This window comes from Scleropages formosus, chromosome 1 (genome assembly GCF_900964775.1).
Source record: "Scleropages formosus chromosome 1, fSclFor1.1, whole genome shotgun sequence".
Taxonomy (NCBI): Eukaryota; Metazoa; Chordata; class Actinopteri; order Osteoglossiformes; family Osteoglossidae; genus Scleropages; species Scleropages formosus.
The window spans coordinates 20,138,366-20,162,073 of NC_041806.1; the positions used below are offsets into that span (position 1 = coordinate 20,138,366).

The window sequence follows — 23,708 nt, forward strand, 5'->3', positions numbered from 1 at the left end:
TTTTGTGAGGGGTCATGTGAGGGGTCAGAAGTAGCAGTCATTGACTGCAGCAATGATAAAACTGTATTTTGTCAACACATGGCCAAGACTTCAATAGAAATTTTGTGTGCTTGGCTCTAACCTCAGTGACATTTATTTTACTGTTTTTTCGGTCCCTTTCGACAGATGATAACGTCAGTGCTGAGTTTGGAATCGCTGCACTTTCATTTAAAAACAAAAAAGCAAAAAAAAAACAAAACATGACACCTTGCTGTACTTACCAGTTGACCAACATGGCTGCGTTGTTCTCCGCGATGAATGGAAGTTCTCCATACGTGCTCCAGAATCCCAGAAGTAAAAGCCACCAGAGGTTCATGTTCATTCCCCTGGGACCCAGGCCCAACTCCATATATTCAATAACAAAGTGGCCAGGTTCAGGCTCCCAGCAGTTGTCCTGCAGAGTACCTCCGGGGGGAGGACAGGTGCCCACTTGCGGAAAACATGGTACCTGGCTGCACCAAAAAAAAAATATTTTCCACAAACTTCCTTCCGAATCCCCACAAGCCCCTTTAGCCAAATTCCTAGGATTCCCAGCTGATAATTACCAGCAGATTTTGTCTGACCGAGCCTGCTGTGTTCCCGGACGACTGCGGTCTGGAGGAGTGGGCAGGACTTTGTGACGCAGGACCGGAGAGGGCAGGATGCAGATTACGTCTAGGGATTAGCGAGATACAAAAATCCGATTTTGCTAAGAGAAAGCCTCAGTCTTCAGTGGCTTTTCCATAGTTCATCAGACTCAGCATGGGGGGCACAGGAAGGATTTTTAAAAGCTTCAGATGCAATCTTCACTTGGTTAGCAGGATATTATGGCCCCTTTTTTAGATGTAATAACTTACTGTACCTCGTGCTGTAACTAACACATTCCTCTGTGTGAAGATGACATATGTGGTGGACAAATTCATCTCTGGTCAACTGTTCTTTTTCACTTGTTTCTACTCGGCACTTTTTTGTTACAAAAAGACAATCCATATTACCTATTTGCCAGGCTAATTGGAGTTTTAATAGTTGTTGTTCTGTTTTTATTTCCCTTTTAGTGTTAATTACTTTGTGTGCTGTTTTTTGAGATGGTCATCAACAAAAGATGTTTCATATATGTGTCATTATTATTAGTTTGGCAGCAATCATCGGCAGCATCCTTCATAATTAATCGAGAAGTTTTAGCAAAGGTTTTTGCCCCTCCCTCCCAGGATCTCAATGTGCTTCACTCAGTTCTTTGTTTTTTTGTAAATGAAATAAAATATTTTATTGTTTCGTATGGCTGTGCCAGGTAGCCGCAGCACACCTCCACGCAGACAGCTTTTGTGTGGATATGCATGCCATGCCCTATGAGTGCGCCTTTCCTTGTTTCCTCCACTGGGGGGCAACCTTTAATGCTACTTCATATAAATGATGGTTTCCAGAATTCTTTTTGAACACTCTTGATTGGTTGCTGAGTGGTATTCTCTCTCAGAGCTAAATGTATTTTCCTACATGTTCAGTCTCAACTGACCGCTTTTTCTCACTCACAGGACAGTACACGGTAATGATGGCCCACTTCTACCTGAAGAGGAAGATCGGTTACTTTGTCATCCAGACCTACATGCCCTGCTTCATGACCGTCATCCTCTCCCAGGTGTCCTTTTGGCTGAACCGAGAGTCTGTGCCTGCCAGGACTGTCTTCGGTCAGTACAACTTGCTCCGATGCGAAACTTGTATGCTCCCTATAAGCAGTGAGAAATTCCAGTGCAGTCACTGTTTAGCCGGAAGCCCAGTTTCACCTGGGGTTAAAATTGGTTTAGTTCAATGGCATCATTGTAAGATTTAACTGTTTTTTTTATCTGTAATGTCTTTTTTTATGAGGGGGGTGTGGTGGCGCAGTGGGTTGGACCACAGTCCTGCTCTCCGGTGGGTCTGGGGTTCGGGTCCCGCTTGGGGTGCCTTGCGGTGGACTGGCGTCCCGTCCTGGGTTTGTCCCCTTCCCCCTTTGGCCTTACGCCCTGTGTTGCCGGGTAGGCTCCGGTTCCCCGTGACCCCGTAAGGGACAAGCGGTTCTGAAAATGTGTGTGTGTCTTTTTTTATGGGGTTAGCCTTTGGACTTAGAGCTTGTGGGTGTGAATCCCACCTCTTGCTGCAGTACCTGTGAGCAAGGTACTTGCCCTAAATTGTTCCAGTTAAAATGACGCTGCTGTACAATCAGTGTAAGTATCTTAAGATTGTGAGTCATTCTGGAGAAAAGTGTCAGCTAAATGAATAAATTATTACACAAACCACTTCTGCTTGGCCTGTTGCACCTCTACTTGTTCTATGACTTGAGCTATATAATATCAGTGAGAACTTCCTTAGTTACATATTTAGAAGCTGAAGGAGACTGACTTGCAGTAGGCTTACCAAGTGCTGAGTTTACTCCTCCATAGCCTGCGGTGAACTGCAATCAGTTTGAACACGTAATGGTTTCCACATGTCACTCCAGCCACTGTCGTCCTTCTTTAAATTGATTTTGCCCTGCCGGCACCAACATGCTCATTAAAGCAGAAATGGGAATTGACTGGCAAAGATTATAAAATTGCATTTTTAATCCCTGCAGATTACGGTAATAAATCCAAATCGGGATTTAAACACAGCTTTGCATTCACGCATTTTGTTTAGTTGAGAAAGCAGCACAGGGACACTCAAGCGTTTGCAATGGGAAGATGTCCACCCTGCACAGGGCTTGTGTCCTCACTATGAGTTAAATTGAATTATTGCCCTGTTCTGGTCTCCCTCAGGTGTGACAACAGTGCTCACCATGACGACCCTCAGCATTAGCGCACGTAACTCTCTGCCCAAGGTGGCTTATGCCACAGCCATGGACTGGTTTATCGCTGTCTGCTACGCGTTCGTCTTCTCTGCTCTCATCGAGTTTGCAACTGTCAATTACTTCACCAAGCGGAGCTGGGCTTGGGATGGAAAGAAGGCCATGGAAGCTCAGCAGCCCAAGGTGGGCATCCTCACTGCCACAGCTCTCACTCCTAAGTAAACAGCTTGCATGATCCATAGTAAAATGTTCTACACAGAGTCTCACCATCTGGAATGCCACCCATATGGTTAGAGGTTCATATCCCGATCACTTCACCTGAAACGTATCAGTGAAACAGCCAGTTTTACAAGATGTAAAATTATTAATTGTTAAGTAGTAAATGAATTACATGAAACAGTTAAAAGGCAACACTTGTTAAAGGTTTCTTCAACAACTCAACCAAAGCAATGCAGCCTCCATAAACTTTACGGCCGTACTGGATTATGTTGCTTCATATGATATAAAAACAAATGTTTATGTTTTAGGGGGTGTGGTGGCGCAGTGGGTTGGACCGCAGTCCTGCTCTCCGGTGGGTCTGGGGTTCGAGTCCCGCTTGGGGTACCTTGCGACGGACTGGCGTCCCGTCCTGGGTGTGTCCCCTCCCCCTCTGGCCTTATGCCCTGTGTTACTGGGTAGGCTCTGGTTCCCCGTGACCCTGTATGGGACAAGTGGTTCTGAAAATGTGTGTGTGTTTATGTTTTATATTTTATATTTATTTCTCACATCTACACTTATAAATGGAGATGAAGGAATTTAAAAACAAATGTTTTCCTTGTGGGAACAGTGAACCTTAATCAGTTTTTCACTGAATTAGTTTAATTCTTTATTTTCTTTTTCTGTTCATTGCAGTCTGTTGTCAGTTACTGTCAAGTCTCTTTGAATTACACATTTGTGGCTCTATTGTGTTGAACTTCTTTTCAGATTGTTACTTAAAAAGCACTTTATTAGAAACAATAGTATGATTGAAGCATTTAAGTCTCCTTTTAAAGCAGCAAGCTCTTCCCTCCTACACAGACTATCTCTAAACTGTTATGTTGTCTTTTGTTCCTTGGGCAAATCCGGTTTTATTGCTGTACTCCCCAGTGACAGTCTATCGCTACCCTTTTCTTCAATGCAGAAAAAGGACCCCTTGGCATTGTCGAAGAAGCCAAACAACGCCTGTTCCGCCGGGGGTGTGAACTACACACCCAACCTCAATAAAGACACAGCCATCGCCACCATCTCCAACAGCACCTCCGTACCGTTGAAATCGGCCGAAACAAAGGCACCTGACCCCAAAAAGACGTACAACAGTGTCAGCAAGATCGACAAAATGTCCAGGATAGTGTTCCCGGTGCTGTTTGGAACTTTCAACCTGGTCTACTGGGCCACTTACCTCAACCGAGAGCCAGTAATCAAAGGTGCTGTGTCACCCACATAAAGATCCCTTTGCCCCTAGGCTCCCAATGTCAGCCATATTGCGCCACAAACCAGGTTGCCATAGAAACCAATTTCAAGCACTGAAGACTTGCCGTAGTCATAAGTTGTGAGAACTTCCCTTTTTTTCATAAATTGCATGACAAAAGCTATTGGAATTACTATTGCCATGTTTGCCTTGACTCTTTTTACTGTATACTAGTCAAATAGGGTTTCTTAAAGAATGTTGCATTTTATTCAACACAGCAAGAATTTTTACCATTGCAAATTACTTTCCAAATTCAGTGACCTGATCTATACTACATAGCATTTGAAGCGTACATTTTTGTCATTATAATAACATAGGTTATATTGAAAACATTGAGGTAAAGCAAAGCCAAATGCTATGCAAAACATTTTATACTTTACAGCAAAACAATCCTCATGCCATAGACGTTTGCCTAAAGCTTCACTTATTTAAGAATGGACTTGGTCAACTGAACATGAAAGTTGCAGTTTGAAGTAGAAGAATAGATTTGGGGGAAAATGTTGCCTTTGGTATCAAGTCCACCTACCAACACACAAAAAAGCTGATACTGGAATTTATTGCAATTTCATATTTAAAAACAACTTTTAACAATTTATAAATCTATCCTTATGCAACTATTTATTTCAAATATTGGAAAAAAAAGGTCCATCTGTTTAGGTTTTTTGCTTCAAAGTACTTTGGAAATATGTATATAATCTTTGGCTGTGGTTTTGACTTAGCTGTTTGTACATATTTATTAAAGAAAAAAGCTTAAAGGTGGAACTGAACAACAATGCGCTGCCATATACTTTACAGCTAATGTGACATAAATATAATTGACCTTTAATCTCGTGAAAATGCTGAAAGCATTAAGATGCAAAGTCTTGCATTGATAGCTTTGATTGAACTTGATGCTATTTTGAACACAGCTGCTCAGTTTGGTTACTGTAATATTATTAATCTGTGTTTTGTTTCTGTTTGGACATTGTGCATTGCTACATTTTGCTTATTTGCATAGTTGTTCGTTTTGATGCTTTTCAAGTGTGCACATTTTTCTTACTATTGATAAATATTATTACAGTTTTTTTAAGGTGGAGTTACATTATATCTTTGGCTGTTTGATAGCAAACTTGCTAAGGTGGCTTTTAAAGCTGTCAGCTGTATAAATGCAAGGGATAAATCTTTGGAAACTTCATCAATCATTAGCATCAGTACCTGTCTGTTTGTAACTAAAACAAGAATTGAGTGTTAACAGCTGTTGTTTATATCTGTGTAAGCACATGGTTTAAGAGCAGAGTGACGATGTCCACATGTTTATAGTTGTGTCTCTTGATGAAGCGAACGTGTGAAAGGTCTTGGGAACAGGCTTTGGGAAAGGGCAGGGACTGTGTTAGGCAATGGTACCATTATCGGTGGCGGGCGGCTCCTCGCAGAGCTCCAGTCACGTGGTTTACTGGACCCCCCCCCGTCTCTCCAGCTCCTGGGATCCTGGGCTGTAATGATTATCCAGGGCTAATTAATCTCCAACCGATATGGCATCTCTGATCTGAGATGTCCCTTGTGATCATAGAGCAAGATGGAGTTCCCCTCCCCGTGTCGCCACATTTCCACATCTTCATTAGACTCGTCAAGTAAAGGGAACCGAGGCAGGGTTTATACAGAGGAGGGCTCTGGGAATACCGAGACAGGGCAGTTCCTCTGGCTTACCTGTCTCCTCTGCGTGAAAAAGTCCTTTACTGCTGGCTCTATTTTTTACTTCCCTTTGGGACAAGATCAGACTGCAGTGTATGTGAGACTTGCATCGTTACATTCACTGACAAATTGTATAGCTTTCGTTTGAGGCATCATGTGGAAAAAAGCAATAATAAAATGAATGACGTTTCATGAGCGACATTCTTAGTCTTTTGTGTGTGAAGTTACAAGAATGAAATGATTTATTCATAGCATGAGAATTTTTCTTTGCTCTCTTTCAGAATGGTTCTACAATAGAAACAAAGTTGTCCAGCTGAATGAAGCTGACTTAATGTGTTTCTGGTGAGCTGCGTGTTGTCTGTTGTAATGTCTCCAGTTTGATTTCAGTGTTGGGTGGATGGGAGCAATTTTTACATCAACTGTTTTGTGTACATCCAACACTTTGTCAAAGACAGAGATTCATAATCAGTTTGCCTCTTCTAAGAGCAGTACCATGGATATTTGGCTTAGTTTTCTGATCACTGCTGCCTTAATAAGAATATAAATATACAATATTTATCTCTATCTTGTTTGTAGAAGAAAGTGTAGCGTAATATCTATCGTAAACCAAATCTTTTTGAAGTCATGCTATAAATTATTATTTTTATTATCAATTTAATATTTCATTTTTACTTGAGTAGTTCATGTTTAACGTTTTGCTGAAGGGTATTACAGCAAGGTTTGTCCTAAGACTCAGTCCGACTACCACGAAGTCCATGTCCTGAATCTTCGTTACTTTACTGCCTGTCCATGTTTTTCATAAGTACTGAAGAGAATCTTCTCATGGGTGACTTTAAAATCATATTTCTCAGAGCGGACAAGTACCTTTACAGTTGCCATGAAAATGAGGGGATGTTACTGTTTGTTCAACGGATTACAGGAATACACACTCAAACTTGAGCACTTGCAGCAGGCAGGAAAGAGAATCTGGCCCATCCTATGTGGTGACAACATCTGGCATCCATCTGTTCATCAGGAATGCAGTTCAGCCTCTTTCTTTTTTTATATTTTGAAAAAAAAATGTATATATATATAGTTTTATCGGGTTTGATCAGTCAGTGACAGTGCTGAATGATGGTATTCCTGCTCAGTCCACGGACAATGCAGCTCCAGAGCTGCTCCGAAGCACTTTTCACCGAGTGCCTTAAGTGTGGCTTTTTAATTGGTCTAGAAGTCAGTGAAGCGTCTAATAAAACAGACTTGGCTACAAGACGTAATGCACAGGTCAATCTCAATTACACATCTAACACCTTGGACGATTCTATTGAACTCTAATATTTTATTTTAATTACACGTTTCTGTTTCTTCTTACTATAAAACACTATTTTCTGTTGTTTTTTTTTCTTGGTAATCCAAATCGTGCTGTTAAGTAGTTAATTTTTTCAGCCTTTTAAAAGTAATGCTGCAACAGTTCTGCAGTTTAACAGCTGTAACGCCTTTGCATTTCTCTACAGTATGTGGAAATATTCAGTAGGCTTTACCAATTCAGTTGCACATGTCAAATAAGTGACATTTATAAAATCAAAGACTGCAGATTATATTACATATGGGTGGCACAGTGGCACAGTGAGTAGTGCTGCTGTCTCTCAGCACCTGGGTGGTGTGAGAGGATGTGGGTTTGATCCCCACTCAATCTGTGAGGAGTTTGCATGTTCCCACTGTGTCTGTGTAGGTTTCCTCCAGGTACTCTGGTTTCCTCCCACAGTCCAAAGACATGCTGTTCATGTTCACCCACAGTGTGTGAGTGATAGAGCAAGTGTGTTCCATTGATGCATGGATGAGTGACCCATTGTAAGTAGTGTATCTAGCAGTGTAAGTCACCTTGGTGAACATTGTGTGCTGGCTGATGACACTACATAGAATTCATTGGAAGTTGCTTTGGAGAAATACTACACTTCACTCCCTACAGTCATTCACCCATCTGCACAACAGTGTACTAGAATCAATCACACACCCTATGGGTGATTTAGGTTCACCTGAAACCCATGTCTTTGGACTGTGGGAGGAAACCAGAGCACTTGGAGGAAGTTCAATCATGCAAACTCCACACAGGCTGAGTGGGGACTGAACCAACTTCTAATTGCACTGTCCAGGTGCTAATTCATAGGCTTGGAAAAGAGACACCAGCGCTATCTGCTGTGCTGCTTTCCCGCTCCCCTAAAAAAAATTCTTTCAGATCCGTATATTTAAATGTAAAAAAGAACCATACGAGTACATTAGTGACGCTCAGCAGCTGATGTTTCTTGCGGCGCATCTCAGTTCCTTCACAAACAATGGTTGCTCACTGCTAATGTATGAGGACATTATAATTTGCCATAATTATATTTATATTTGCCATATTGCTTTCAACTGCCTTGCCTCAGTTTTTAAAAGATAAAGTCCAAGAATACTATATGCATGCAGTGTCATTTTTTTTTGGGATCGGAAGAATAGAACTGGTATTTTAAAATGCCAACCTGCCACCAGGAGGAGGTCTATTTAAAGTGCTCATAGTTATGTCTGCAGTATTTTTCCTAAGTGGGACATTTGGAGGCAGCCTGGTCTTTTGGGCTCCCACTCCTCCAGAGCTGCTAGAAGTGACCCATATCCTCGGCTCAAATACCATGTCTCCTGGCACACTCCCCCGCTTTGATATAATGGGCAAAACACTGTGAAGCATTTATCATGTATGTCCTTCCCTTAAACAGGGGCTGATCTTGTCAAGCTGCTCTTGACAAGCATTTACTAAATAAAATAAAAGAAGGAAGCATGGGCATGAAGACGCGGAAAGTGTTGGTGATGGATGATATTCTGGATCCTGTCTCTGTTACCTTGGAGAACACTGGGTTTTACATGGATCAGCCACAAGAGGATGATCTGCCACACCATGCGGAAATTCACACGTTTACTTTGTTATTAAACACTAAAGTAACACTTCATCTTAATGATGTCCAACTGCCACTGGAGCAGAAACCCGTTAGAAAAAGTCTGGCATTTCTTTGAAAACGTGCAGTTAAATGTTGCCCATTATTCCCTTTATAAGAAAGTTTTTTTTTTTAAAAAAAAGAAAAAAAAAAGGTACTAAGATAATTGTTTACAGTCGAAAATGAAGTTTCAAGTGATTTATCGGAAATGTAATAGCGGCCGCGCGGCGCTGTCCGTGGTGCTGAAAGCGGGAGTCGCTCTGTATTGTACTGCGCCATCATTTCATTCAATAGCACATCTCTTCGTGCGTGGATTGTAGTAACCGGGCAAAGCAATCCAATATGTTTTTTGTTTGTTTGTTTGTTTGTTTATTGATTTATTAGTTTACCACCCCCCCCAAACTTATTTGCCAAACTGATTGACGTTCTTCCTTTCTTTGCTGTCCTGAAATGACAGCCCTCAGTAGTTTAGAACATGTCTTATGTGCAGAAGTCCACTGTCAAAACTTTGTCGCTCATATTTCACTTAACCTCGTTAATCTGCCGTATTCGTATGTATTTTGTTTGTATTTATTAAGGCTGCACTGGTTTTCTTTGAATAGGATGAAGCGGACACACTGCACCCGACTCGAGATCAGTCACCCTTCCCGCAGCACATATTTGTGTCGTATTATTATTTATATGTATGTGGACGGAGTCCGTGGATCGCAGGGCTACCGTGAGGAATTTCTCCAAAAAAAATCACTTTTAACCTCTTAAACGGGTTTCATTGTGCACCGTGTTTTTTTTGTTCTTGTTTTTGTTTTTTTTTTTTAAATGGAACAATCACTAATGACTGTGATTACGTTTAATAAAGAACGCGAAACCAACAACTCTTATATTTAACACTTCCTGGTTAAAAGTGAATTTCATAGGCTCGGGGGGGAAAAGACGTGGGTGGTGAGAAGGTAAAACGCAGTAAGTGATGGAGCGTCAGCGGCGTTGACGGTTCGGCGCGAGCGGCGGCTCGTGCTCAGCGCGAACGCGGAGACGCTGCGCTGCGCAGAGGCGCCTTCGCTTTGCTACAGTGTCTCAGCCGCGCACTTTTCTCCCGCTGTGTGACGTCATGTGAAGATGTTGCGCTCCTGGGGGAGGTTTTAGGGGGTCTGTGGATTTCCCACTTGGGGAGTCGCTCTCCAGCTGCTGAGATCGGCGGTATGCCTGTAACGCAACTTTAAGGCAAAGGAGGGGCTGATCCATCGTTCGAGTCTATTGATTATCGATGCTGGTCAAAATCCCGACTCCGCATCAGAAGCTCGTGAGCGCCGCGTTGCTGGATTACAAACTGTTCGCCAATCCGGAGTGACACACACGGGTGGTGGAAGCTGGGAAAGGGAAGAACACCGGCTGCTCCTCCATCAGCCCTCTGAAGATCTTGCGTGACAAACACACCTTCACGCCACCTCTTCATGAACATGTCAGCCAAACTGCTGGTGTGTGTGCTGCTTCTCTCAGCCTTCAGCGCGTGGTAAGTCATGTTGGTCGTGTTACACTCATGTTACACAGTCATCCACCTCCGCGTGCAGTGGGTTCTGGAAGAATGTTCATGCCTTAAGGAGATGCTCTTCATGCTGTGATTTATTAGCACACAATCGCACGCACAAAACTTCATTCGTTTCATTGTTCTCTTTTCCATCGAAGCCCACAAAGTACAGCAGATCTCAGTTTAAATCTCACTGAAGGGAAGTTTTGTTTCTTCTGATGCCAGTCGCAATTTCATTAATACTCTCCTTAGAATTATAAGCCATGAGTTTCAAAATGAATCAAAACGCTTTCTTGATGAAAAGGATGGAAATAGAGACCCTAACCTCGAAGTTACAGAATAGCAATAAGACACAAAACCGTCAAATAAAATATCACCACAATCTCCTTCAAGAATTTGTAAGTATAATTTCTCCTTTAATACATGTCTGTAAAAAAATGCATGTTCAGTATATATTCACTTTAAAGACAAAATAGCAGATAAAAACATTTATTACGTCAGTTTTAATGAACGTGAACCATTAGCCCAAATTAACAATGACTTATAAATACCAGAATTATTAAAGCGAGACCTTAAAACGATTTTCAACAAATGTTGAAAACCCAAGACATCACGCCATGTATGATCTGAACCACTTGGCTCTTTTAAAGTGACCCGTTAGTCCGCAAACGGGGAAATTAGTACTGCAACAGCTTGTCATTGATCCTATTTGAAAAACCCTTGAAAGGGGTAAATTATAATTGTTACGTACTGTCGGATTACGAACTTTGACGCAATTTCACTCGGATTTTTAGTGAGCAGATCAGTAGTAAGTTTTTTCCTATTTCTCCCCCCTCTTGTCTATTTCAAACAGACGATCATTTACATTTATTTAGCAGACGCTTTTCGCCAAAGTAACTTCCAAAGAATTCTATGTAGTGTTATCAGCCCACGCACCTTATAGACCAAGGTGACTTACACTGCTAGAGACACTACTTACACTGGGTCACTCATCCATACATCAGTGGAACACACTCTCTCTCTCTCTCTCTGTGTGTTACTCACACACTATGGGTGAACATGAACAGCCTGTCTTTGGACTGCGGGAGGAAACCAGAGCACCCGGAGGAAACCCACGCAGACACGGGGAGAACATGCAAACTCCACAGAGGGGGGTTCGAACCCACATCCTCTCGCACCAGGCAAGGGCTGTGAGACAGCACTACCACTCGCTGCGCCACCGATCAGCCCGTAATCAATTTTTTTTTTAAGACCAGCTGCGGTAAACCGTGTAAAAACCGTGTGTTGCGTGCATCGTAGCGGACCTGCTCTCTGGGCTCCGCCTTTTGCTGCCCGAAAGTTTGTTCATCTCATAAAAAATGCGATTAAAACGCGCGCGCGCGCAGTGAAGTGTCTCCAGCGACATTAATAGTGAAGCGGTGACGGTTCATGGTTCTAATCAAACACTAATTGCAGTAACTGCCCCACAAGTGGACTGATCGCACTAAATAACTCAAGTGTCAAAAAGGGGAGGGGTGGCGGGGCACACGTGTCAAAATGTATCCATATGGCATGGCGAACATGATGCGCAGGAGCAAGAGCGCGCGGTCGGTGTGTGTCCAGCCAGGGCGAGGTGTGTGTGTGTGTGTGTGTGTGTGTGTGTGTGTGTGTGTGTGTGAGTGTGAGAGTGAGGTGCGGGGGCATCTGGCGGTTCTAACCTAACGGCTCTCGTGCGCGCCCCCGCAGCCCCCACGCGATGGAGTACGAGGAGGAGGAGGAGTACGAGGATGTCACTGTGAACCAGATGCTGGCTCCGAAAACCCAGGAGACGGACGCCACGCAGATCCTCAACAACTTACTGAAGGAGTACGACAAGAAACTGCGGCCCGACATCGGCAGTGAGTCCCCGCCCCGCGCGTGGGTGGCCGGTCGCGTGGGCGCTCGCGTGGGTGGCCGCCGCGCGCCTGTGTCGCCGCGAGTGGTCGCGCGCTGCGCAGCCTTCCCCGTCCCTATCTGTCACAAGGGTCTCCTGGGGACACAGACACCCCCCGAGGCCGGTGTTTCACATCAAGAGGGAAAGAAAGCGGTGTATTTTGGGAAAGTTTGTGAATTTAATATACATTTTTTTGCCAATATTATTGATATTATTTCACTAATAATATAATATCACTGTCCTGAGCGGGACTGTACGCGCAGCGACCGCCAGACCTCTCGAGTGTTTTTTTAATTGCTGAAATGGGCGGATGCTGCTCGGGAGCGCGGGGGGATTGGGGGGGCTTAAATATCTGAATGATGATATTTCTGCTGTTTTCATAATTGCTGTCATAAATCAAGAGGCTACGATAGAAATATGTCAGAGTTGTCACCTCCCCCCGCCACCAGTATGAATGATCAATGGGTTTTGTGCGCCTTTGGCCGCCTCGGAAGGACACGCGCTTCTCTGCTGTGCAGCCCTGGACCCCAGTATCATAACTGGCTTTTTCATTCATTCATTCATTCATTCATTCATTCATTGCTGAAAATTCTCCTCCACCCAGACATGTGATGGATGGAAGTTGCCGGCAGAGGGAAGGAAATTAGACAGAATCCCACGCAGCAGAGAAAGTGAATATGCCGCATGAATGTCGCAGATGTATTTAAATACTGGAGTGATACTATATCTTTCCCTGCTTTTTGATGACCTACGGCATCCTCGATGCTTGGCACACATTGCCTTCTTTTATCATTTTTTGAAACTTTCATTTCTAAAGGAACAAGCGAAGCAAGACCTAAAGGAGTCAGAGGTGCGACAGCAATGTGTATCAGTTCAAAATCTTCTCAACACCTGTAACTGATGCATATCTGGTTTCAGAATCTACATTTTATCTGATGCTTTTCTCCAAAATGACTTATGATGCTACCAACAATTATTTATCCATTGATACAGGTGGGTAATTTTACTGGAGCCATTTAGGGGAAGTACTTCCATTGGTGATAGGATTGAAACCTGAAACCTCGGGGTCCAAAGGCAGTGCTCCTAACCATTACACTACCAGATGCCCCTTTTTCCATGGAATTTATGGAACTGTGTTGCAGAATCTGTAGAGTAGCTTTTAAGAATAACAAATCCTCTTATTCTAGCAAAGTGTTTTTTTTTTTTTTTTTCCCCATCCACTTATTCCATTGTCGATAGATGGCATTTCTTTGGAGAACGCCTGGAAAGGCTGCCCTACTTTGAGTTGCACTGATTTTGTGCCGTTGTTACAATCGACAGCCAGGTTTACTAGTGAATGTTCACTTTCATCGGGAGAATAATTCCTCGTTTGTGTAGCTGAGCCACGGGACTTTCGCCTCTCCTGACAACTCGTCCACGCATTTGCATAGAGAGCCTTTGTGTGACAGGCCCTGACACACATCCACTCTGTCTGTCATGGGATAAAAACCCCATTTGTTCACCTGAGGCATGAAAAAAAAGCCACCAGGGACTGATCCAGTTCTGAATGTGGGAGATGAACGTTGTATTAGTCTGCAGTCTTGAGCGGCCAGATGCTCTCGCAGCCACTCTTCATCACGCTGCTGATATGTGTTCAAACGGCCCCGTCTCCACCTTGTTGCTCCGGTGGTGATGACTTCATTTGCCACCCCCCCAAGTCCACGTCCTTTTCTGAGCACCCAGAGACAGCGAAAGCCAGCAGCAACTCCCAGCGTGAGGGGAAATGAGAATGTGTTCAAATACACAACCAGGCACAATAGGGCAGCATGTGGTGTAGTGCTTAAAATGACTGCCTTTGCAGTTGTAGGTCACGGGTTTGAGTCCCACCTTTTGCTTTAGTACCTAGATCGAAGTACTGACAATACCCAGCTGAATAAAGGGAGTAAAAAATGATAGGTAGCTTAACATTGTAAGTTGTTTTGGAGAACAGCACCACGTAAATAAATAAAAATACTATCATTCAGGGCTACACATATTGTGACATTTTCATCATTAGTTCTTGATTTCTGTTTTTTTTTTTTTTTTGTCATTTTGTTGCACAGGCAGTATTTACTCAGCTGTACAATTTTACAGGCACAGGTTAAATACCTTCTTTAATGATACTGCAGCATGGCCTCTTCAGCTTTCCATTCCATGTCCTTAACCACAAGCTGCCTGTTGTCCAAGGTTGATGACCACAAGCTTACAAAGTGTGATGATTATTCCTGAAGAATTTAATTATTTTACCAGCCTGCAAGGTGACATGCAGGCAGTGCAATAATTTTGGGTAACAGAGTTATTGGTAGCACAGTCCCTGTAGTGAGGATTTCTCGGGCTTCGTGGGAACATGCAGGTATAAAAAAACAGAGCTAAAAACATACAAACATTCACATGGTAGCACTACGGTGCGCATCAATAACTTTCCAATAGGGATCATTGTCCTTCTATACATTATGATTCTCGAATCTACTTTAAGGCGTGTTTTAATGAACTTTTTTGAATTTATGACTTTGACTTTCTCAAAACCTCCCTGCTTTCCCCACGAAGAAAACAAAAAAACAACACATCGGTTTTTCAACAGAAATAAACACAGGCCAAAAGTGCAATTTCTGCTGTGTTCTCCTGAAGGGAGAATTTTATTCAGCAACACAAAAAGTCGGTGTTCATATTGATGCAAGCAGTTCTCATAGACTATTCATACATTTATTTCTGTATGTTTTTAAACACACATTCCATGGGTTCTTTCACATGGAAACATTCCAGGATTCTGGAAATTGCCTAAACCCTAATCATAACCCTATCTCCTTGCCATAAGCCAAGCCCTAAACCCTAACCAGCGTCAGCAACCATCTGTCCTGAGTGGGGTCGCAGCCAGCCAGAGCCTACCCAGCAACACAGGGCACAAGGCTGAAGGGACACACCCAGGACAGGGCAACAGTCCATTGCAAGGCACCCCAAGCAGGGCTCAAACCCTGGACCCACCATACAGCAGCCACCAGCCAAACCTACTGTGTCACCACAAACCCCTATCCCTAATCATAACCCCAACCCTAACACTATCCCCTTACCCTAACCTGAATCATAAACCCTAACCTTAACCATAAATGTTACGGTAAAGGCCAACCTCTAAGCCTAACCCCATCACTGATGGTATCCCAAGGTTCACTGCATTATGTATGGCGTCAGTAGACTTGAGAAGAATGACGGAACTACAGTGGTGTTTTCAAATGTTGAGAAATGCAAAATTCTAGAATGCTCCTGTACAAGGACATTTTGTATGCAGGCATTGTCTGATTTTTGTTTACTGAGCCAAAATTTGCTGCTTTTCTACACTTGTCTACAGTTGGTGCATTTATGGCTGATTTTATGTCTTACTGAGGCTATGGACATCTGGCAGAAAAGTAACCCGAGATAAACATTTATCAGTGCCATCTCTAGGCTGCACAGTTGTGTTAAAGTATTATATCTTTTCAAGAAGAAGGTGCTGCACTGGAAGTTAGATCTCATGTATTTTTTGTCTGCGGTATATCCACTGCAGTTACTGTTCTCCTACCAGGGTATACTGGCTGTGGCTCATCCATCATTACAGTAAAAGTCGCAGCATCATCTTTTTTTGCTCCAAGCAGAAGGGATTCTGACAAAGAGAAAACTCAGAGTTGCCTTGGAATCTGCATAAAATCTCAAAAATTGTACTGATTTTTGATCAGTACTGATTTCTACTTTAAAATGTAAGAGTTGAAGAAAAACATATGACAACTTAATATGTGTATCTTGATTCATGTTGAGGGGGGTGTGTTGGTGCAGCGGGTTTGGCTGGGACCTGCTCTCTGGTGGGTCTGAGGTTCAAGTCCTGCTTGTGGTGCCTTGAAATCGACTGGCATCCCGTCCTGGGTGTGTCCCCTCCTCCTCTAGCCCTGTGCCCTGTGTTGCCAAGCTAGGCTTCAGCTCTCCGCGACCCCGCTTGGGACAAGTGGTTTCAGTCAATGTTTGTGTGTGATTCTTGTTGTATACATTTTAATTGCTGAAAATCTTTTCTTTTTTTCATGGCGTTCATTGCGATTGTATTCTTGGAAAATTCCATAAATAGTTGGTACGGTGCCCGACCGTTTCTGTGTATATTCTGTGCATATTCTGTGTAAATCTGTTGCTCTTTCCAGTAAAATTAAAGTGTCTTTATTGTATTAAAGCAGGGTGAATGTGATGACTAATATTGTTACTATATATTGCTTAGTTTACTGATGACTAACTGTTACTTACTGTAGTTATTGTCTTACTGGTTTAATTTTCTTGGAGAAACCCATTGAAATTATTAAAAAGTCCATTTTGTTTGCGCAGAAATATTTTTTACAACGCAAAACTTCTCATAGTTTTCTTCACAGACACATTATGTTATGCAAATAGTTGTAAATGTTGACTTCATCATGGCTGTAGCTACGTCTCGGAGAAGGTGCAACATCTCCATTGTTCTCTTTATCCACTTTGGGGGAAAGAAATAGTCAAACTTTATTATGAGAGATTTTTTAGTGGAGTGTATGAATAATTTCACATTTGAAAGAATTCAGATGGTGGAGTATTGCTGTGTTATTATATGTGCCAGTCATTATTATAGTGCTGCAAAAAATCTTGTGAAAAGAACAAGCTGTGTGTATTCTGCAGTGGCAGTCAGTAAATGCTAATATGGGACAGAGGGGGCGCTGTGGAGGACTGTGTGTAGGGGGGCTACTCAGCTTTGTTGACGCTGCTGCACCCTCAGGTTGCCCTTATTATGTTGGCTTCCCGTTGGGCTGAATGGGGGGGTGCAGAAAGTGGGTCAGCCTGTTCTGCACAGCATGCTTTGCGGCACACGGTCCGAGGGCCGTTACCCGCAATACGGAAAAGCCCCACAGACCGAGGAAATCTGCGCTGCCCACATGTGACACTGGACACACTGAAATTAAAAAGGCAAACCTCGCTTGTCACGCTGGGTGATTCTCCGGAGCCCCGGCCGAGCGCGCGGCTGTCGGCACCACCGTATCTGAGGCGTCACAGCGATCCGCATCCGTGGCCATTTCTATTGATTTGTTTGCTGTAAGCCCTGCTTTCCCCACCAAACCAGCAGGTCCTGCTTCACATCAGACAATTGCCTAGGGGGTCCAAAATTTGGGGGTGCAGTTTTATTGGAAAATTGAGAAATATCTACCACCTTCCGTAAACATCATATGACACAACGCTGCCCTGTGTCTTTGAAATGTTGCAGTTCTGCAGGTAACATTCTCTGTGCATCAAACTGTCACTCTATGCAGTAAATGGCAAATCTATCTATCTATCTATCTATCTATCTATCTATCTATCTATCTATCTATCTATCTATCTTCATTAACTTCAGTCTTGAAAATAAGCTGTTTTCACTCTGTTTTCAGCCATTAAACTATAAATTTGTGTTCTGTGCATACATAATGTATAAAAAACATTTTTTATGCATGTATATGTATTTACAGGATTGTTCATTTAGAAGTTGAAGTCTTAGGGTCCTAAAAAATGTGCAGGTCCTAAGCAATGGGGAACCTGTGTGTCTGCACAAGCTATAAAGTGGTGACACTTCGGATTTAGGAAATGCGGAGCTGCGATGTCGTGTCGCCGGGATGTTGCGAAAGCAGCGGCCTGATCGGTTGCAGGCTGGGCCCTTGGGGAGGGCCCACCTGTTTGGGACCCGAAACCTTTGGGGGTCCCGTTGCCGTCAACTGCGGTTCGCTTCCTGTTCTGTGTGAACCCTCTGCACAAACGGTCTCGCTCCTGCGTTCAGCGCTCTGCGTCAAAGGTGCGTCGAACGGAATGCAGCTCTTCTCCCCCGAAATAGAAGAGAAACGCGCAGCCCCGTCTCTGCCTTTCCACGTTGAACCGTTTCATCTTTGCGAAGATGTTCGTGTCTGTCATATCTGGCAGAAACTAAAAGATGAGGCCTGTCGTTTTAGTTCAGAAGCTTCCTGGCGTAAATAATTCAACCTGGGATCTTATCCCATACCATAGTAAAACACGGCTTCTTCCATATGAATTTCAGTTTCTTCTTGAAGCAATTCATCATCAAGTCATTGTTTAAAAAAATGTTAATTTGGACCGGAAACAATTAGTAATTAATATGAGCATATCGGCTCAGTTCTGCTCATTCCTTCACTGACGCACAGGTTTAAGTATAGTTTACTCAGATCTCCTGTGGATCTTTGGTGTGTTACAATGTAGTGTGAATTTTTTCACGACACATGCATATTATTGTCTCTTCTTTTTTCTGTCCTTTCGTACTAAATACATGAGAAGCCAAAGCATATGTCAAACATAACTCTCTTATACCTCTGTTGCATACATTTACACTTTACACATATTCATTTAGGGGGTGCGGTGGTGCAGCAGGTTTGGTCGGGTCCTGTTATCTGGTGGATCGGGGGTTCGAGTCCAACTTGTGATGCCTGCCGACAGCTTGATGTCCTGTCCTGGGTGTGTCCCCTCCCCCTCCAGCCTTGTGCCCTGTGTTTCTGGGTTAGGCTCCGGTTAGCGACAAGTGGCTTCAGTGTGCGTGATGTATTTATTTAGCAGACACTTTTCTCCAACGGGATGTACATCTCATAGAAAATACAATGTGTTCATTAAATTGGCAAGAAGAGAGACTTAGATGCAGACGTGTGATTCTCAAGTGCAGTTCCTTTCTTTCCACCATATGGACCAATATTCATCACATGAGTAGCTGCATTAAAGTATCAGAATATTGACGATTTCTGATCACCTTCCTAGTAATTTTTCTTTGTTTTTTTTTTTTTTTTGAGATACATATAAACATTTATGTTACATTACAGGAGTAGCTGCGTAAAGGTTTATCTGGGCATGATCTTAAAGTTATAGGGCATGAACACTTATACCTTGCATGAACTTAAGAGATCATGGGAAAAATGAGTCTGGAAGAGTGAGTTTTAAGGCCCTTTTTAAATGTGGACAGAGATTCAGCAGTTCTGAGTGAGAGGGGGCGGTCGTTCCACCACAACGGAGCCAGAACCAAGAACCTTCGTGCTTTACCTTTATTTAGAATATTTTATCAGTGTGGGAGGTAAGCTTCTGTCTAAATATTTATTTATTGTACCTAAGTATTTATTTATAGTAATATGTTTATATATATATATATATATATATACTTTTTAGAATACACAAACATTTATGTACATTACATTACGTGCATACATTTGTTACTTAATCATTCTGCTTATTACCACAATCTAAATATCATGGTTTAAGTCTGCAACCACAACGTGCTTTTCAAAATCCCAAAAAATTCCTGGGCAAATAACAGATATAAAAGACAATCACATTTATGTAAAAATATGCCCTGTGCTATAATGCGATCAGCTAAATGTGACACAGTTACCACCAGCAGGTGGTTTGTCAGATGGTGAAAATGCCATGCGAACCATTTGAGTCAAAGGCCAACTGTTGCTGTTTTGATAAAATAACTAATAATGTTGTTTTGATTGGGTGTAATTATGCTTTTTATCCATCCTTATTAACATATCTACAATGCCGATGGCAAACAGCAAAGCAGGAAATTAGTGCTCGTGGCACAAATTATGCAAATCTGACCGAACGGGAAATGGCAGAAGCCGATGCCTGAACGCAACGCATCACGAGGTGGGTGCCGAGCGCAAGGGCACCCATGCAGTCACCTGTCAGACTCGTACCGGCGCTGTATAGGTCAGCCTTGACTATGTTTTCGAAAGGATGTCATTATTCACAAACATGAAAGAAAGTGTAAAAGACTTTTTTTTTTTTATGCAGGCCATACCTGGGTCAAGTCATCCAATAAAGAGAACACTCCACCCCCCCAATACACCTCTCATTACAGCATTTCTTAGTTCCTCGTGCCGCTGTGAACTCAAACTAAGAAGCATGTTCTGCTGTTCTTGTTATGTCAATCTTGTGGAACTGTGCTACACCATGTAAAGTGGCCATGTCAAATACCACGCTTGGCACAGTTTGGCGTATTCCAATCGTTCCAAACAAGAAATGTATAGTGTAGCCGAGATTTGACAAAACGGGCTCTCCTCCTCCTCCTCTTCCTTACAAGGAAAAGAGAAGTACAGCTGTGGAGAAAAATATTGGCACCCCTGCACCTTTTACAAATGACTCATGATTTTCTCTAAAAATAAACTGACATTGACCAAAGCATTTGTTCTCCGCAATTCTTTACTTCATCGTTAATATTGCAATATTGTTTTTCATTCAGGACTTAATATATCCCTTTAAATCAGAAAACAACAAGAAATGGTACTGACAGAATTATTGACACCCCAGACTCAATATTTGGCAGCACAGCCTTTGGTCAAAGTAACTGCAATGAAGTGCATCCTATTGCTATCGATGAGCTTCCTGCACCTCTGTACTAGCAATGTGGACAATTATTCTTGTATGAAATGTTAAAATATACTTTGGAACATGTGGAATTAATAACTATGCACCAATTTATCCATCCATCCATCCAATTTCATTTATCTTAAGATGGGTCCGGTTTTCAGCATTTAAAATTTATACAATATGCATCAACTGGACCCTATCCCAGAAGCATTGGGTGTCACACTGGATGGGACACCCGTCAATCAAAGGGTAACCACACACACACACACACACACACACACACACACACACACACACACAGCCATTCAATCATTAATATGTTAAGGCAAATTTAAAGTCAGTCTACCTCAACTGTATGTCTTTGAACTGTGAGAGAAAACCAGAGCACCCAGAGGAAACCCAAGCAAACATGAGGAGATCATGGAAACTCCACACAGGTTGTAGACTGTATATATGTATATGTCCCTATGTGTATCGGCATTTCAGTGAGTTAGCTCTGGAAAGTTGCTTAACTGCTTAATTTCTCCACATTCTTTTATTCAGACATGGAAACCTTGTCAACCATTTCACATCATACTCAATACACCCTTTTTTTTTACCATTTTCTGCAATCTCCTTAGTAGAGTTTTCTCATATAACTGGTGTACCATTGTATTGGGGGCAAACTTTCTGAGATTCTCTGCTGAGTCACTGAGGCTCTCAGCAGCCCACTGATCACAGTTTCTGCAGAACATCTCACCCTAAAAGCACGGACTGAATAGGCTCAACTAAACACAATCCACAGCTCTGACATTTAGCCACCAGACCGTGTCAGTGTAGCGAGACATTTCTACAGATTTTACCTGCTTCACCCTCCAGCATCTGTGCCTGGTCCTCCGGATCCTCCGGAGCCCTGCTTGTCACCATCAAAGAGGCTTTCAAAGGAACCACCTTTTTGCCCTCTACCTTTTAAACTCATTCAGTTGCATATGTGTGCACCCAGATGCTCCGTCTGCAGCGACTATTTCACTTCCTCCTATGCATTTTTCATGTTCTTTCACGAGTCCTTCCATTTAACCAAGGTTAAAACTGCAACCCTCTTCCATCTCCCTCTTCCATCTCCTCCTTCCACCTCCTCCTTCTATCTCTTCCTCACTTCTTCTGCATGTTCCGACATTTGGTAGAGGGGTTCATGCACCGCTATCTTATCATGAGTACCAAGAGTCTCTAATCCTTGTTGAATGTGTTGAGAGTTTATGCTATAATATGTACAAATCCTTATAATCTGATATACTGACAAAAAATTGACTAATTTTTATTGTTTTTTTTATGTGTTTTCATTTGTGTTCTTAACCATATATTACAGTATATGGCACATATCCAGTGTGTCAAACATGATGTGCAACATTTGGACAAATATTCCAAAAAATCTACAGTAGCTACTTGTTTATTTCACATAAAGTAAGACTGAGAAAGGTTATTGAACACTAACCACAGGAAAGCTACTAAAAAAGGATGATAGTACGGGGAAGAAAATAGTACTTCCAGGGGTCATGTGGTTTCACTGCTGCCAGAAAATACATCACTTCTCTGTTGAGTGCTGGTATGAGTGCAAAGACAAAGTGTGTTTTAAATACCTTTGAGGGAAACTGCAATGTACATTTTAACTGGGAGGGGAACAAAGTTATTTGCAAATGCAGTACTTGTACTAGATAACACAAACACACACACACACACACACACACACACACACACACTTCTGAACTGCTTGTCCCATACAGGGTCACGGGGAACCGGAGCCTAACCCAGCAACACAGGGCGTAAGGCTGGAGGGGGAGGGAACACACCCCGGAGGAGATGCCAGTCCGTCACAAGGCACCCCAAGCTGGATTCGAACCCTAGACCCACCGGAGAGCAGGACCTGGTCCAACCCACTGTGCCACCACGCCCCCTACTAGATAACAGTACACTGTATATCCATTTTCTAAATGACTCATGACAGCATTCCCAGTTTCTCGTTGTACAAGTCTTGATCTAATGGCACTGGACAAGGACACCAATAATTATATTAATTTAAAGATAGGAGATATATCAGCCTTTGGCCCCATGTGCTTGTAAGGTATCCGTATTGGTATAAACCAAATAAAACAAGGTGGGTCTGATTCCTGAGACCTGTTTCCTGTAGCTAATGACTCCTCATTTATCAAAATCAGTTTGAGGCCCTGAAGTGGCTCTGGAATGAGGGCATAAGGTCTCCAGTCAACTTGGTTTAACATCTACAGCAGCTGACGCACTGGCACACGCATCCTTGGGGAGTATTAACTCATTTCTGACTGAATGATAACAAGAATTATGTTGCTGAGAAATCAGCATGTCAGAACAGCAACAATAAATGTAAATTCTCATGGGAAGGATGAAATCCATACAATAATTGTTTGAATATCAATAGAACATGATTGCATGACATATCCATACAAATGTGACGACAGCAGTACTATGTAATGTTTCAAAACTTTCCATTCATGGTCCATGTCTTGCGTCTGAACTTGAATTCAACAAGTAATATGTTTCCTGCACTAAAACACTGAAAAAGATTAAAAAGCAGGGCATGTTGCATTACATTCAGCAAGTCAGCATTTCAGATATTTTTTTGTCCAGGTATGGCTGGTGGAATCACCAGTCCAATCTGAAATGGAGAGCTGGATCAGCACCCACAAATTAATCACTCACACTGACATCACACTCTCTTATTTGCATTCATTTATTTAGCAGATGCTTTTGTCCAAAGTGACTTCTGATGAACTCTGTGTAGTGTTATGAGCCCACACACCTTATTCACCAAGGTGACTTACACTACAAGATACACTACTTACACTGAGTCACTCATCCATACATCAGTGGAACACACACACTCTCTGTCACTCACACACTATGGGGGAACCAGAACAGCATGTCTTTGGACTGTGGGAGGAAACCAGAGCACCCAGAGGAAACCC

General features: G+C 42.6%; 2 protein-coding genes across 6 annotated transcripts in view; both read left to right on the forward strand.

The window, feature by feature from the left end:
* gabra5 (gamma-aminobutyric acid type A receptor subunit alpha5) overlaps positions 1-4,825 on the forward strand; it is a 29,461-nt gene extending 24,636 nt beyond the window's left edge. For all 4 annotated transcript variants that reach the window (XM_018750166.2, XM_018750167.2, XM_018750168.2 and 1 more), the window contains 3 exons: positions 1,548-1,700; positions 2,784-2,995; positions 3,972-4,825. In XM_018750166.2, coding sequence (XP_018605682.1) covers positions 1,548-1,700; positions 2,784-2,995; positions 3,972-4,274 — 668 coding nt within the window. In that variant the 3' untranslated portion in view covers positions 4,275-4,825. The remainder of the gene's footprint in view (positions 1-1,547; positions 1,701-2,783; positions 2,996-3,971) is intronic.
* A 5,523-nt stretch (positions 4,826-10,348) lies between these two features.
* gabrg3 (gamma-aminobutyric acid type A receptor subunit gamma3) overlaps positions 10,349-23,708 on the forward strand; it is a 134,834-nt gene continuing 121,474 nt past the window's right edge. For both annotated transcript variants that reach the window (XM_029255208.1, XM_018749966.1), the window contains exons 1-2: positions 10,349-10,418; positions 12,159-12,310. In XM_029255208.1, the coding sequence (XP_029111041.1) occupies positions 10,360-10,418; positions 12,159-12,310 (211 nt within the window). In that variant the 5' untranslated portion in view covers positions 10,349-10,359. The remainder of the gene's footprint in view (positions 10,419-12,158; positions 12,311-23,708) is intronic.